The sequence below is a fragment of the Trichosurus vulpecula genome, chromosome 6 (assembly GCF_011100635.1).
Source record: "Trichosurus vulpecula isolate mTriVul1 chromosome 6, mTriVul1.pri, whole genome shotgun sequence".
In the NCBI taxonomy this organism is placed as follows: Eukaryota; Metazoa; Chordata; class Mammalia; order Diprotodontia; family Phalangeridae; genus Trichosurus; species Trichosurus vulpecula.
In genome coordinates, this window is record NC_050578.1 from 274,415,190 (window position 1) to 274,431,263 (window position 16,074).

Below are 16,074 nucleotides of genomic sequence, written 5' to 3' on the forward strand. Positions count from 1 at the left end.
CCCTGAAACCCACCCCAACACACTCTGTGCCCACCTTCCCCCCACCATGACCCAAACCCCATCAAAGCCCAACCCTTCCCACTTGGTACTGCCAGCTGCTGCTGCTCCCAGGGACCAAAACATTGGAGGGGGAGGGGAGGGCAGGAAAGGAAGGGAAAACACTAGAAAAGGGAGAGGGTGGGAAAAAGTGGGGAGCAAAAAGGAGGAAGAGATAGAAAGGGAGGAGCAGGCACAGCCAATGAAAGGGAGAGGGGAAAGAAGGAAGGAAGGAAGAAAGAGAGGAGAGGATGGAAGGAGGAAAGAAAGAGGGGAGGAAGGAAAGAAGGAAGAGAGGGAGGGAGAGAGGAAGAAGGGGAGAAAGGAATGAAGGAAGAGAGGGAGGGAGAGAGAGGAAGGAAGGAAAAAAGGGAGGAGGGGAGGAAGGAAGTAAGGAAGGAAGAGAAAGAGAGAGAGAGAAGAGGAGGAAGGCCAGGAAAGGAGTTAGAGAGGGAAAAAAAGAAGGGGAATTGAGGAAACAAACCGGACGAGAAGCGAACACTTTACAAAACCCCTGCCTGCCTTCCCGCCCCCACGCCCCCCCTAAATAAAATCACCCCCCCTTTAAAAAAATAAATCAATCCAGGGCTGGGAGTGGGAGCTCCAAGGCCTCACTCTACGGTCTCCCTTGGCCCAGGGGAGGCAGCTCTGGAGACCATCATGATGGACAGGGAGGAAAACCGAGGAGGGGGCACTCATTTTTTTTCCTTTTTCTTTTTTTTCTTTTTTTGCGTTTCCTCTTGGCGAGAGAAGTCTGAGGCGGCCCTTGGCCCGCGCCCCCGGGGGGTCGGGGTCGGGCGGGGGCTGCTGCTGCTCGCTCGGCTGGCAGGGGCGCCGGCGGGCACCGTAGGCCCGGGGCGCTCACACGTAGTACTCCTTGTCTTTGTTCTTCTTGGCCTTGCTGGGCGCCTTGGGCGCGGCGGGAGCCTTCTCCTTCACCACGGCGCCGTTGCTCTGGGCCGAGTTGCTGATGTAGTTACGGCTCTGGTCCACCTGGTAGGAGCCCTCGTCGCGGTTGCGATACTTGTACATAGCGTAGAGGAGAATGAGGATGCAGAGCGCCGCCGCCGCCACGATGCCCACCACCATGCCCGTGGTGCTGCTGGACTCGCGGATCACCTCGACGGCACCGGGCGGGCCCCTCTCCCCGGGGCCCGTGGGGTTGGCTGTGGGCACACGGGGGAAGCCAGGGGCTGCCGTCACGCCGGGGGCCAGGGCGGGGGGCGGCCGCCGTGGCTCGAAGGACGTGGGCGCCCCGGGGCCCCCACCCGCCGCCACCGGCGGGTTCTCCAGCAGCGGCTGCAGCGGGTCGCGGTGGTTCATTTTGCCCGCCGGCAGATTGGGGGGCAGGGCAGAGGGGGCGAGAAGGACCCCTGGCGCCCCCGTGGCCCCGTCTGTCCTGAGGTTGGGCCGGGGGGGAGGAGGCTTGCGGGGGGACAAGAGGGTGGTACGGTCCGTGACCAAGGGGAAGGTGGTGTAAAAGTCTTCGTCGTCCGTGGGGGGCAAACTGGAGTCAAAGACCTCCCCCGAGGCGAAGCCCGACGCCTCGATGGGCTCCTCGCAGTCGCTGTCATCCTGCTCCCCGCCCTGGCACGGGGGCGGCCCTGCTGGGGGCCGCCGGGCCCCGGGCGGGGGCAGGGTGTCTTGGGTGGCACCCATGCCCGTGAGAAAGGGGTAGAAAGTCGGGGGCGGGGGCACGAAGGGGGAGCGGGTGGCCACAGGAGGGGGGTCTAGGGAGTCCTCCGTAATAATAGGCAAAATTAACTCGCCTCCTAGAAGAAGAGAGAGAAGAGAAAAGAGAGGGCATCAGGGGCAGCCGGCGGGACTCGGCCTGGGCACAGAGAGAGAAACAACAGGCCTTTTACAAAAATCGCAAATCGGTTCCAATTAGCTTGTCCGAAAGGCTACCTAGGGCTTGGGCCGTGCCAGCCCAGGGGGCATTACGAGGCAGCGGGCCTGCCCACGGGAGGGGCTGCGCTCTAAAGGGTTCTCGGTTCTCTTTTTTTCTCTTTTAATTTTTGGTTCGTTTTTAAGAAACCAAAAGGAAAAAACAAGAAAAGCAAATGGAAAAGGAACGAAAAAACGGAAACAGAGAAAGTCTACTGGTTTGGTTATTTTGGTTTTTTGTCTTTTTTTTTTTAAACAGCTTTACATAGTCAACAGCAGCATTGACACAAGCCTACTGCAAGGGGGGCACTGGCTAATTTCTCTTTGGGGGAGGGTGTTTGTGATCGGTTTGGTTTTTAAAAAAGAAGAGAGCATACCACGGAATTCAGGTAACTTACATCAACAAATAGGCCCAGTGATTTTAGCATGAAGAAAAAAATTACAAAACAGAGCTGTGTAAGAGGGTTCTCCCGGAGGAAAATCAAGACAACTTTTTTTCTTTGCTTTGCTTTTTCTTTTCCGTACAACTCTTTCTGTCTGTCTGTCTGTCTGTCCTCTGGCCCTGGAACCTCCCTTGTTCACCACTTCTCTCTTCTCCCTGACTCTCTCCCTCTCTCCTCACTCTTAGCAGAGCTGGACCTGAGTCAGACCTAAGGGGTTGGGATCGGGATCACAGTCTGATAGGCACTGGATTGGGATGAAACTGGGGGTCTAATGGGAGGGGAGATGTGGACACCGAGGCACCAGAGGTCTGGCTGCCAGGTGCCCTGGGCACAAAGGGTTAGGGTTTGGGGGGGTGAGATAGAAAGGAGAGCTGAGTGAGCTGGGACAGCTGGGGTGTCTGGGGTACAGGGGAGGTGTGGACAGAGACATCAGAGGTCCGGGAGCAGCCAGGGGCCCCAAGCAAGAAGGGGTTAGGGATGGGGGGATGAGGTAGAAGGGAGGGAGAGGTGAGCTGAGTGAACTGGGGGGTCTGAGCATGTGTGCTAGGAGAATGGGGGAGAGAATGGAAACCAGTAAGGATGAAGTCCCAAGGGCAGTCAGGGGAGGGGTATTACTGAGAAGAGGGGATGGGCCAGGGTCATGTGTGAAGGTGAAGGTGTCCCTGAGGGTGAGGTGAACCTGGAGGGTCAAGGTCAGGAGCAGGTGAGGTGAGGTGAGAGACTATGCCTGAGCTGACCCTGACTACCCAACCTCCTCTCCACCCACTCCCTCTGCCCCTCTAGCCTCCCCCCTCCCCAACCCCTCCCCAGAGCCCCAGCAGCTATAGGGCTGCCCCAGGGCTTGGCTGCTTCAGGCCCTTTTAGGAAAAACAATAACAAACCAACAGAAAGAAGAAGAAAGCAAAAAAAGGAAAGGAAATATATATATATATACACACACAGCCATCTAGGGGAGGCTCCTGCTGGGATGTGGGGACCCAGGGGAGGTCACAGGAGGGAGGGCTCTCCTCCCCCTTCCTAGGGCTGGTAACTGAAAACTCATGAATGGCTGGAGAAGTGGGGAGGGAGCTGACTATTTGCTTAAACCCTCAGAGGAATTACAACTCCCATCACCCCCTAGGATAAGAACCACAACTCCCATCATCCCTGATGAGAACTGTCTCTTCTTTCATCACCTAGAATGAGGGAAGGCTACATCTCCCATCATCCCCTTGGCTGAGATCTATAACTCTCATCATCCCGTAGGCAGGACATCTTCTCTTTGCCTCTAGCTTGAAGACGACATTTCTTAGGACACCCTAGGTGGATAGAGGGCTCCATTTCCTATGATCTCCTCTACATTTAAGGACTACATTTCTCATCATTTTTCAGGTTAAAGTACATCTTCCATTAGCCCAGAATAGCCATCTCTCCATTTACTCTCTCCAGTTTCTAGACTTTTGGCCCCAGAGGACACTAACCTGAGACCCTTAGGAGCTGAGGTCTCCTTGCTTGGCTAGGGGAGGAGGTGTTGGAATTCTCACAGCCATCATTTCCTGTAGTCTTTGGCCATTTTCTCTGCAGATCAACTCTACTGACCTCTGGGACTTACTCTCCACATAGGTTTAGGGAAGTTGGGCCTCCTCCAGAAAGTCTGCCTGGATTCATCCTCCACAGCCTGCCACCCTCCAAAGACAATGGTCTCTGATGTCCCATTCTGTTCTCAAAACAGTTTAGTCAATTATAGCAAACCTTCTCCCAGCCAAGCCCTGGGATGACCAGGAGAGCTCTGAGCCCAGACTGTAGTGGGAGCGAGCCCGGGAGCACCCAAGAATGGGCTCTAACCTGCACCTTAAGTCTATTCCTAATGGTCCCACAACAGCCTGACATTCTGGGGCCTCAGATATTGCAACCACACCTCCAACTATCTCCACTCCAATACAGGGCTCCTCATGAGTGAGAATGCCTCCTGTCTCTGGGTCTTTGCTCCTGGGAAATGCCATCTTTCTCCCACTCCCAAGAAACCATTTACTTCCACACAAATCATATTTATCTGTCCTAGGGCAATTGAACTTTAGAGCTAGAAGGGGCATTGGAGACCAAGAAGTTTGACTCCTTCATCCTACAGATCAGGAAACAGGCTTATACAGGAGAAATGCCTTCCCCAGTCCTTCAAGAGACATCGTGCTGTCTTGGAAAGGGAACTGGATTGAGTCAGATGACTTGGAATGGTTAGCTTGGAGAGGAGAAGACTGGGGGTGAGGAGGGAAGACATGGCCATCTTCAGCTAGATGAAGGGCTACCACATGAGAGAGAGATCAGACTTGGTCTACGTGGCCTCAAAGGATCGAATTCTGAAAACTAGGTGAAAGTTGGAGGGGGTCAATTCAGGCTTGACATCAGAAAACTCTTCCTTACCATCAGCTCGTTATCTTGAGTAGAGTGGGCTGCCTGAGGAGCTAGGGGCTTCCTGCTCACTCGAGGTCTGAAGGTAGAGGCTTGAAGGATCACACATCAAGGAGGTGGTAGGTGAGATTCTTGGACATATAGGGGTGGGCCCCTGGGGTCCCTTCCAACTCTGAAATTCGATGTTTCTGTGATCCAAGCTCCAATTGGGGAACTGTCTGCTACTTACTAGCTGTAAATGTTATCTATGTTTGCAAATCACTTTAAGCACTTGATCTCATTAGATCCTCTCCCACCCAACACACACACACACACACACACACACACACACACACACACACACACACACACACTCCCCTAAACAAGGACAAAGCTTGACGTGATCACTAAGGTCCCACTCAGCTCTAAATTCTATCATTTCCTGTCACTGAAAGACAACACCAACCTCCAGGTGGCCTGCCCAGATCACCCTGACCTCTCCTGAGTCAGAGAAGACGTCATCCCATGGGGAGGGACACTTGGTGCATAGCCTGGCAGCTTTAGGCATCTTCATATTGAGGCTTCCCTGTCTTTCCACTAGCTAGACTAGAAGTCCCTTGAGGGCAAGGGCCATGCCTTATATTTGTGTCCTCATACAGAGTACCCACACACACAGCAAGTACTTGATCCAAAAAGTGTGGGTTGGAATAAGAAGAGGCATTAAGTACCAAGAAGGCCAGGAGGCCTTGAAGTTATTGGGTGAGAACCTATGAATGATGGGCTGAGGAGGGTGGAGGGGCCTGAGAGCATGGAATCTCCTTAGGATAAAGGGGGGGGGAGGGGAAAGGGGCATGAAAGAGGGGAGGAAATGTATTTAGAACTAGAGGACCTGGATTCAAATTCTGCATCTGCTCTTCACTGCCTGCATGATGCTGGGCAAGGAACCTCCCCTCTCTGGACCTCGGAGACAAAAGAACAATCTTCATATAATAAAGGGGTGACCTGTGAAGGGCATCAGGGGCAGATGGGATTAAATTAGTTCTTGACCCCAGAGGGCAGCACCAGGAGCAAAGGTGGTGGGAGCTGCCTCAGAAGGTGACCAGTCCCCCCTCCTTGGAGGTTTCTAAGCAGAAACTAGAGGATCGTTTGTCAGACATCTTCTAGTAGAGATTCCTTTCAGGTTGGACTAGAGGCCACTCACTAGCTGTGTGACTCTGGGCAAGTCACTTCACCCTGTTTGCCTCACTCAGTTTCCTCATCCGTAAAAGGAGCTGGAGAAGGAAATGGCAAACCATTCCAGTGTCTCTGCCAAGAAAACTGGAGGGAAAAAATATTCCGTGGTGTAACAAACAGTCGGGCACAACCAAATGAGCAAGCAACAACAAACTGTGTTCTAGACACTGATGACCCCCCACCAAAGACAGTGTGGTCCAGTAAAAAGAGCAGCAGACTGAGCATCCAGAGACCTGGGCTCAAAACCTACTCCTGACATTTATTCCCTGGATGGCTTTGGGCAAAATCACTTCTTCTGTCAAGCCTCAGTTTCCTCATTTGTGAAACAATTGCAGTGGATGAAAAGCCTTTTTGCATTTTCAGGATGAAATCGGATATGGACAAATGTAAAGTCTGCGTTCGTTTTCCAAAGATCAACTTCTCAAGAACAAGACAGAGAAGATGTGCCTAGAGAGAAGCTGGTCTGAAAAAGCTGTGGGGTTTTTAGCTCAAGCTCGATGTCAACTAAACATTGGGTCAAGGAACCGAGAAAGCAAACTCCCTCTCAGATACCTCAAGAGACACTCCTGAAGTTACAGCCCCACAGTCCTCTTGCCCGGGATCAGATTGATGCACCATGGGTGGAATTCTGGGTGCCAGATTCTAGGAAGGACAACGATAAACTGGAGAGATGGCTCGGTGGATAGAGCGCTGGACGTGGAGTCATGAAGACCTGAGTTCAGATCCAGCCTCAGGTGCTTCCTGTGTGACCCTAGACAAGTCACTTTACCTGTGTCTGCCTCAGTTTATTCAGTTGTAAAGTGGAGATAATCAGAGCACCTACCTCCCAAGGTTGTTGGGTTATGAAACAAGAGAATACGTGAAGAACTTCACAAACCTTAGAACACTATATGCTAGCCATGATTACCTCTTAGAGAGCAGGTAGAACCTAAAAATTGTTCTTGAACAGATTCGTTCCCCTTCTCTTCTCCACTGCCCCTCTGGCTTTGGTTTAAGTCAGAAATCCTCATCCATAGGTGGCACCATCTCCAGCATCAGGGATGTTGTCACCAAGTCCTGATGACTACAAAGCCCCCAGACCCATGCTTAGGCTGGCCCTGGGCTAACTGCCTGCTGGTGGGGAGGAGCAGAATACATCAACTCCGGGAATCAACCAGGTACATGTCAATGCCAACCTGCAGGGACCAGTGTGGTAGGGGATGCCCGGACAAGACTGCTGAGTATGGTAGACTTGGGGAGAGAGAATTTCAAAGAGTTCAAAGGAAGGTAGATAGGATTTCATGGGCTCAGAATTCACAACAGAAACTGGAGACGGGAGGCTCTGAAGAATAAAATTCAAAAACCTTAAAAAAACCCTCTGATGAAAAAGAAAAATGGGAGCTGTAAGAGAGGAAGCAACCACTGTGGATATGTCAATGCCAATGCCAATGAAGCTCCTTTCTAAAGACATGTACAGAGGAGGGGGAGAGAGCCGAGGACACCTGCAAAGGAGACCAGAGTCGGGAGGGATTGTTGAGAACAATGTGGCTCCAGAGGAATTGAGGCTGGGGAGAAGAGCCAAAGAAAACTCGGGAGGCTTTTTTAGCTTTGCTGGGAGCAAGGAAAGGGATAAAAGAAGAGAGGGAAGCACCAGACAGGATAATGAGAATGGAGCAACACAAAAGGCAGAATTGCCAAGTTCTGTTTTTTTCTAGGCTTTTTTTCTTCTCCCACCAAGGGGATGGTCTTTGGTCTGGAAAGGAGGAACTGAGATGGCCAATAGAGGATTGAAGCAATAGATGGTCAGGGAGCTCCCGGGCCTCTGGGGTTCTGCAGGAATGGGTAGATGGGCCTCTGAGCCACTTCATGGAGCCCTGAGAGATTGTGGAGAATGTGGAGATGCTACAGGAGTGGTAGAGAAAGGGAAAGAGGGCTGTAACCAGGAGTTTTAACTCCTGGGAAAACTCTAGAAGGTACTGACTGGAAAAAGGATGGATCATAAGTATTAAGAAAGGGAAAGAGTGGTCACAAAGAGCCTGGGGAGAGGGTGGGGTCATGGGGTTAGGACTGGAAAGGACCTTGGAAGCCATTAAATCCAACTCCTTCATTTTACAGATAAGGAAGCTGAGGTAGACAGAGGTTCAGTGACTTGCCCAGGGTCACACAGCTAGTAAGTGTCTGAAACTGGATTTGAATCCAGGTCTTCTAGATTTCAAGTCCAGTACCCTATCCGTTACAAATGCCAGATGAATCTTATTTCCTCTTGGTGACAAGGTTACCAGGGAAATTCTACACACAGAATTACCTGGATTTCAGCCAGGATGAAGTCTCTCACAATATCTATGTGGATGAGATGGAGAGATGTAGGTTGGGTGGTAATGCAGTTAGGGGGATTCATCACCAGTGGAACAAGTGGGCCCAAGTCAGCCTGGAGCGAGGTCTTACCTGAAGTCCTGGAGGGGTCCATTGGCTGGAAAATTAACTCACCACCTACAAATCAACTCTCCCCCTAGGCAACTAACAGAGCAAGGGAACAACTTCTGTCTCCCCTTCCTCATTCCAGCTTCTCAAGGGAAGGATGGACAAGTTAACATCAATGAGGCAAGCTCCTCTGGAGGACTCCCCAAAGAATTCTACTCTGCTGTCTGCCATCTAAGAAACCCCAGCCTAAGCCACTTTCATCACTGACTCAGACGAAGAGATTGTTGGTGCACTCGTCAAAATCATGGATGATCCAGAGCTGGGAGGGACAGCAAACACACTGGAGGACAGAGCTGGGATCCCCAAAGATGCCCCAAAGCTAGAATGATGAGCCATAGCTAATGAGATGCATTTTAATAGGGAAAAGTGTAAAGATGGACATCTGCCTTTTAAGAAGTCAAATGCAGAAGCACAGGATGGAGGAAGAAACATTGGCTGGACAGTGGTCCATGTGAAAAAGATGTGGGGCTGTGAGTGGGCCACAAGCTTGGTGGCAGTCAATAGCGTGATGAGATAGCAGCCAAGACATAGTTTGATCTTGGACTAGATTAATAGAACTGGCCTCAAAATGAGGAAGGTGACTGTCTCAGTGTCCTCCACTCTGGCCAGATCCTATCTGGTCTATTGTGTTCCATTTGGACAATTCCATTTTAGGGAGGGTGTGGACAATCTGGAGTGTATCCAAGGGAGGGGGACCAAGATGGTGGGTAAATTCAAAACCACACAATGTAAGAGGATCAAGTGAAAAGCGTTTAGCCCAGGAAAGACGAGATTTAGAGAAGACATTGCAGATCTCTCCAAAACTAAAGGGTTGTCATGTGGAAGAGGTATTAGATTGGTTCTACCATAGCTCCAGTGTGTGTGTGTGTGTGTGTATCATTATGTGTGAGTGTGAATGTGTATGGGTGTGTGTGAATGTGTGTGTATATGGATGTGTGCATGTGGGTTTTTTCGGGAAGAGGAAGAGTTAGAAGGAGGCAGCTTCAGGATGGATGTCAGGCAGGACAGAGCAGCTCAATTGTCCAAATCATCCCTAACTCTCTTCTGTCTATATGCTCTCCCATGCTGACCCAGGAGTTGGAAGGCTTGGGTTTCAAGCCCCACTGGTGTCACTTTCTACCTATGTGACCTTGGATAGGTCATTTGACCACCCTGGGCCTCAGTTTCCTCCTACATAAATGAAGGAGTTGGACCAGATGGTCTCTGAGTTGCCATTCCAGTTCTAGAGTGTTGATTCTATGCTCCTCCAGCAATCTTTTTCTTTCCCACAACCACCTCCGGGAAGGTGATTCCCCAAAGTGGGTCCCAACAAACATTGCCACAAGCTTTTACTTCCATGGAGATCTCCAGGCTTGACTTCTCCTCTGAGCTCCAAACCCACATCTCCACCTGCCTGCAGGGCTTCTCCATCTGGATGTCCCACTAGCTTCTCAGACCCATTTCACCCCACACTGAGCTCATCATCTCTCCTGCTTAACTCCTCTGATTGCTGGGCATCCTCTGGGCAAGCCTCGCCTCTCGCCATTTTGGGAGGAGGAGAAGCTGGAGGCATTGAATGTGAGTGGCCTGCCCAGATACCTGCCCAGGACTCCTTGCCATCTCCACTCCCATCCCACAGTGTATGGAGCAAAGAGCCATGGAAACTGATGCCCACCATGTTCTCATACTCAGAGCATCACCATCCACAGGCAGCATGGGACTCTGGCAGGCGGGGGCAACCTATGGATGCCTGGACTATGGAAACAGGCTCCTCACTGGTCTTCCTGCTTTGTCTCTCTCTTCTCCAAACCAAGCTCCAACAGCAGCTCAACTGACATTCCTAAAATGCCGGTCTAAACATGCTGCTCCCTGCTCAGAAAGGTGGATTGTCTCCCCTTTGTTCCTAGGAAACACTAGCTCTTCTGCTGGACATGTAGTGCCCTTCACAACCTGGCTCAAATCTACCTTTCCAGACACACACCATGCTCTGTTCTGGCCAAAATAGGCCACCTACTGTTTCCCATACCTAACATTGTGTATCCTACCTCCACTGCCTAGAATGCTCTCTCTCCTCATCTTGGTCTCTTAGCTAGAATCCGTAACTTCCTCCAAAGTTCAGCTCCAATGTCTCCTCCCACATGAAGCATTTCTGGACCCCCCAGTTGTTGGTGCTGCCCCACAAAATCATTTTGTATTTAATTATATATGTTTATGTTGTTTCCGTGATGGAATGTAACCTCCTTATGGGCAAGGATTGCTTTGCTGTTGTTTCTGTAAAATTAGAGCATAGCACATTCCTGGGACCCAGGAGAAGCTCAGTAAATGTTTGCTGATTTACTGATTCACCAGCAAGCATTTAAGTACCTACTATGTGCCAGGATCTGGGCTAAGTACTGATGATACAAAGAAAGGCAAAAGACAGTCTGAGGAGCTCAGAGCCTTATGGGGGAAATCACGTGGGGAAAACATCTATGCACAAAAAAGCCAGATACAGCTTCAACTGGAAATAATCAACAGAGGGAACACACTAAGTAGTGAGGATTGGGAAAGGCTTCTTCTGGGAGGTGAGACTTCCAAGCAACAGCCAGTAGAGAGAGAAGAGGAAAAAGAGGACTTCAGGCAGAAAGATAGGAGCTGGAGTGCTGCATGCAAGCAACGGCCCAGAGGCCAATGTCACTGAATCAGAGAGAATGTGGAGGGCTCCAAGCTGTAAGAGGACTGGAAGTGTAGGAGGGGCCAGTTGCAGAGGACTTTAGAAGTCAAACAGATTTTGTGATTGATCCTGGAGGTGATAGGGGGCCAGTGGAATTTATTGAGCACAGGGGTGTGTGTGTGTGTGTGTGTGAGGGCGGGGAGGTAGGGAGGAGAGGAGGGGAGAGGAAAGGAGAAGAGAGAACAGGAGAGGAGAGGAGAGGAGAGGAGACGAGAGGAGAGGAGAGGAGAGGAGAGGAGAGGAGAGGAGAGGAGAGGAGAGGAGAGGAAAGGAGAGGAGAAGAGAGGAGAGGAGAGGAGAGGCGAGAAGGAGAAAAAGAAGAAGAGGGAGGAGAAGGGAAGAGGTGGGAGAAGAGAGACGAGAGGTGCTCAGACCTGTGCTTCAGGGAAATCACTCTGACAACTGAGTAGAGGGAAAAGACACCTGAGTATTCCTACCTCCTCTATTCAGAGTTACTGTCTGCTGAGCCAATGGCCTCTGCTCTGTAACCCCGTTGCCTAGCAGAGTCCCTGGCACAGGTGATTGTTGAGTTGTTTCAGGCCCATCTGACTCTCTGTGACCCCATTTGGGGTTTTCCTGGCAAAGATACTGGAGTGGTTTGCCATTTTTTTCTCCAGCTCATTTTACAAATGAGGAAACTGAGGCAACAGGGTGAAATGACTTGCCCAGGGTCACACAGCGAGTAAATGTCTGAGGCCGTATTTGAACTCAGGTCTTCTAAACTCCACTGCCCCATATAGCTGCCTGTCCGGTACATTGTAGGGGCTTAGTAAGGCTTGCTGAATTGAACTGAATCTCACGTCATTCCCACCTCCTGGTACCCACAGAGACCTGGCTCTGCCACGGACAACACTGCATCTCCAGGTACCTCTCCAGTTTAGGCTGCCCCTTTAATCACCGAGCCAGGAGGAGTCCCCAACCTTGCTCCCTGCTGCCACATCCAGGCTTTCTCTCCACTGCAGTAACCTTTCCTACCATAAGTTTTCCTCCATCTATCTATCCTTGCTCCATCTGAACCCACGTGGATCATAGGATCTCACATTCAGAGCCAGGAGGGACCTTGGGGGTCATCTAATCCAACCCCCTCATTTTACATATGAAGAAACTGAGGTTGGAAAGAAATGACTTGTCCAAGGTCACAGTTACACTCAAAGTGTCAGAGTCCAGATTTGAACCCATGTCCTCTGACTCCTCATTCAGCACTTTCCTCCTGCACCACACTGATTCTTGTAGCCAAAATATGCCAGCCTCCAGGTCGCCCTCCATTCTTTCTCAAGGATTTCAGCTTCAGGCCCATCGTTTTTCTCTCAATCCCAACCACTGCTCTCAGACTTGGGGACTTCAATGCATTGTTTACGCCCTTTTAAACACCTCAGACTCCCAGTCTGTCAACTGCAACGCCTATGACATCCATTGAATTCTACCAGTCACCCACAAATGTGATCAAGGTACTGGGCGCATCGTAAATGCTTGATAAATGTTTACTGATTGATAGACTGGATAGCCCTCAGATATCACAGTCACCCATAACTCATTTCAATGGTCCAGAGCTCTTGGCATCCTATCCCCTAATTATCATCTCCTGTCCTTCCATTTTTCCCTCTCCTCCTAGACCCATGTCCACTATGATTTTCAGTCTCTCCATCCCTCTATAATTTTACAATCCATCATCTTTGTGCTAGTTTCACTTTCTTCTCTTCACAGTCTGGACCTTAATGTTGACTGAGTTACTTGCCATTCTCCTCTTCCCTGCTTGTCCCTTCATGCCCTGCCAATCCTCAACCTTTAGATCCCCCACGCATTCCTCCCCAACTCATGATTGCCCTGTCTTGTATTTTCTCTCCTCCCTAGATGACCACGACTAAAAGCAAGCAGTACATTTTGCCAGTTAGGTCCTAGAAACTCATGTTACCTAATCTCAGCCGGGTCCTCACTGCTGAATGGTAGCCCTCTTCTCTTCCCCAATTTGCTCTTAATAACACCCTCTATAGCAGCTATTCCAGATTTCACTTCTCTCATTAAGTTCCCCATGACTCCCTCACTGCAACACCTTTTCTTAGCAATATGTGACCTTGCCTCTGACTTTACTTAAGAAATTGAAGCCATCTGTTCCGAGTCCCTTCTTCTTCCCAATTTAACACCTCAAAGTCCCATGTTATCTCAACCTGCATTTTTCATCTGCATCTCAAATTCAACAAGTCCAAGATGGAACCATGAGCTCACCATCTTTCCCTTCAAACGTGGTTCTCCTCCACACTTGCCTGTTTCTGTGGAGGGCACCACCATCCTTGCAATCACTCAGGCGCACAACCTTGGAGCCATCATTGACTCATCCCTTTTCCTCATTTCCCACCTCCAATCATTTGCTAAGTCATGTTGGTTCAACTTTTACAAAACCTCTCATATGCATTCCCTTCTCTCCCCTCACATTACAACCACTCTTGCTCATGTCCTTGTCAGTGTCATGATAGCTTCCTGATTGTCTCCCTACTTCCTGTCTCTCCCCTCTCCAAGCATCCTCAATATTGAGCTGCCAAAATAATCTTCCTCAGACACGATTCGGACCACATCATTCCCTTCATTCTTCCCACCAGGCTGCCCTCCTGTGGACTTCTCCACCCCTTGAAGAACCTGCTCACCTGGGGTCCCATTGCTTATCCAGCCCAAGCCCCATGTGGTCGCTGTTTGGGCCCTGGTGGCTCAGCATGAATGAAAGTAGCAGTTGCTCCTGTTTTGGCCAGAAACCCTGAGGGTCTTCCTCTTCCAGACTGAGTTTTTTTGACTAGGTAGAGGCCATTCTCTGCCTCATTTCTTAATCACTGAATGGGCATCACTTAAGTCAAACTGAGACCTGGGAAAAACCTTAGCTTAAAAAGGCCAAGGTCTTCTTCCACTGCATCTGGGGCCATGCCCAGTCATTCTGATATATATCTTGCCACTAGACCCTGATGGCTCTGGAAGAGAGTGAGGCTGGTGACTTTGCATAGCCCTCTTCACTTAATTCCAATTCTCTTGAATGTCATGGCATCACCTTCTTGATGCCATGGACCTCTTTGAGAACAAAGGACAGACAACAACTTATCCAGGAAGTTTTGCATCCTTCAAGATCATATCCACCCTGGAACTCTACCTCCTTAGTATCCTCTGCCCTGGCACCCACCCTCAGATTGGAGGGTGGCGAGCTCCTCTCAGAGCGTCCATTTAAGGAGGGCACCCAGGTCAATCATGTCTTCATCTTCCAGTGGACTTCATCACATCCCCAAGCTGGGTACCTCCCACTCCCAACTTTTCAGCTTCCCTTTGTATTTCGTCTTTCTCTGGTAGATTGGAATCTCAAGAGTAGGGCCCATCTTTGAACCCTCTAGCTTAGCAGCAGCAAGTGCTTAATCAGTGTTTATTGACTGACTTACTGGTTTCCCTGAGGCAGCTGGTGATAGAGAGGATAACTGGCTGGGCCTGGAGTCAGGAGATCTTCAGTTCAAATTTGACTTCAGACACTTACTAGCTATGTGACCCTGGGCAAGGGGCTGTTTGCCTCAGTTTCCTCAACTGCAAAATGAATAATAATAGCACCTACCTCACGGGGGTTACCGTAAAGATCAAATGAGATGATATTGGTAAAAGCACACAATAGGCTCTCTAGAAATGCTCATTCTCTTCCCTTCTCCCTCCCTCCCCCACTCTGCCATTGCCTTCTCTCTGGCCTTTAATTCTGCCCACAATATGGCTCCAGGCCTCCTTTCCAGCCTCATTTTGCACTGATCACCTTCATGCTCTCTTTATTCCAGCCACCCCAGCCTATTTGCTGTTCCCCCAACGCCTCTCCTCAGCTTATTTGCACACACCATCCCCAATTCCGGAAATAGGCTCTGTCCCCATCTCTGCCTCTCATATCTGTAGCTCTGGGCAAGGTTTACTAGATTCAAGGGTCAGCTCTTCTGTGAAGTTTCCTTTGATCTCCTCAATTATTAGCACTCTTCCTCTTCCCAAATCATCTGGTTTGTTCATCTGGATATGATTTGTATCACCTCTCCCCAAATGGGATGTAAATGCTTTGAGGGGAGAGACTGTTCAGTCTTTGTCTTTGCCCTGCGGCCTTTTCTGATCACAAATTTCCTTGATGGAAATCTTTATGCCACTTGTGTAAGTCCTAGTTAGTAACGTGTTGTGGCCTTCTCATACCCACTAAGTGCCTCTCCTTTGTCTTTGGGTCAGCCTAAATTTTAATTATTCAGACACTGCAGTGCTCCATGACTCACAACCATCTACCATAGCTCAAAGAAAATTGGTATTGGAAAAAGGTGGGCATTTGTTTCAAGGAGAAGCTTGGGGTCACTGCAGAGCAAGCCAGCCAGCTCATTCACTTCCTCCTGGAGTAAAGGCTTTCATCAGAGAAATGTGGGATGTGAAAAGAATTGGGGCTGCTCATATGGGGAAGATGAGGGACAGCCAATGGGCAGCCCCCACGTTCCTTTAGTGTCCTCGAGATGCCAATAAAAGCCAATGTGTTGGGTGGACCCTTCATGGGGAAATGATGGAAGGACACGGCTGAGAGTGGCAGAGGCCAGGCAGATGCGGGCAGACTGCAGTCTGTGTCATTGGAGGAGATGCCCATGTAGATGGCATTCTAGGTTCAGAGGAGTCTTCCCCGTATCCCAGACAAGACTCTGAACATAGTAGGTGCCTCATTCTGTTGAACTGAACTGGATCCCAGGGCCTTTTGTTCTGGTAGCTCCCAACCCTAACCATGAATCATCCTCTCCTCTCCTTTCCAACATCTCCATCTCTCCTTCTCAGTCTCCCTACCTGTCCATGGGTATTTATCAGCTTATGGTGTGTCAGAGCTGTGAAGAGATGTTCGCACAGCCTTCTCATCTTATAAAGTAGAAACAGAAGCCTAGACGGGGAAAGAAATCTTTCCGAGGTTGCACAATGTTTTCATGGCATTGTTTAACTGCA

General features: G+C 50.1%; 1 protein-coding gene across 1 annotated transcript in view; it reads right to left on the minus strand.

The window, feature by feature from the left end:
- Positions 1-783: 783 nt before the first annotated feature.
- NRXN2 (neurexin 2) overlaps positions 784-16,074 on the minus strand; it is a 126,906-nt gene continuing 111,615 nt past the window's right edge. The window contains exon 19 of the mRNA XM_036765301.1: positions 784-1,808. Coding sequence (XP_036621196.1) covers positions 898-1,808 — 911 coding nt within the window. The 3' untranslated portion in view covers positions 784-897. The remainder of the gene's footprint in view (positions 1,809-16,074) is intronic.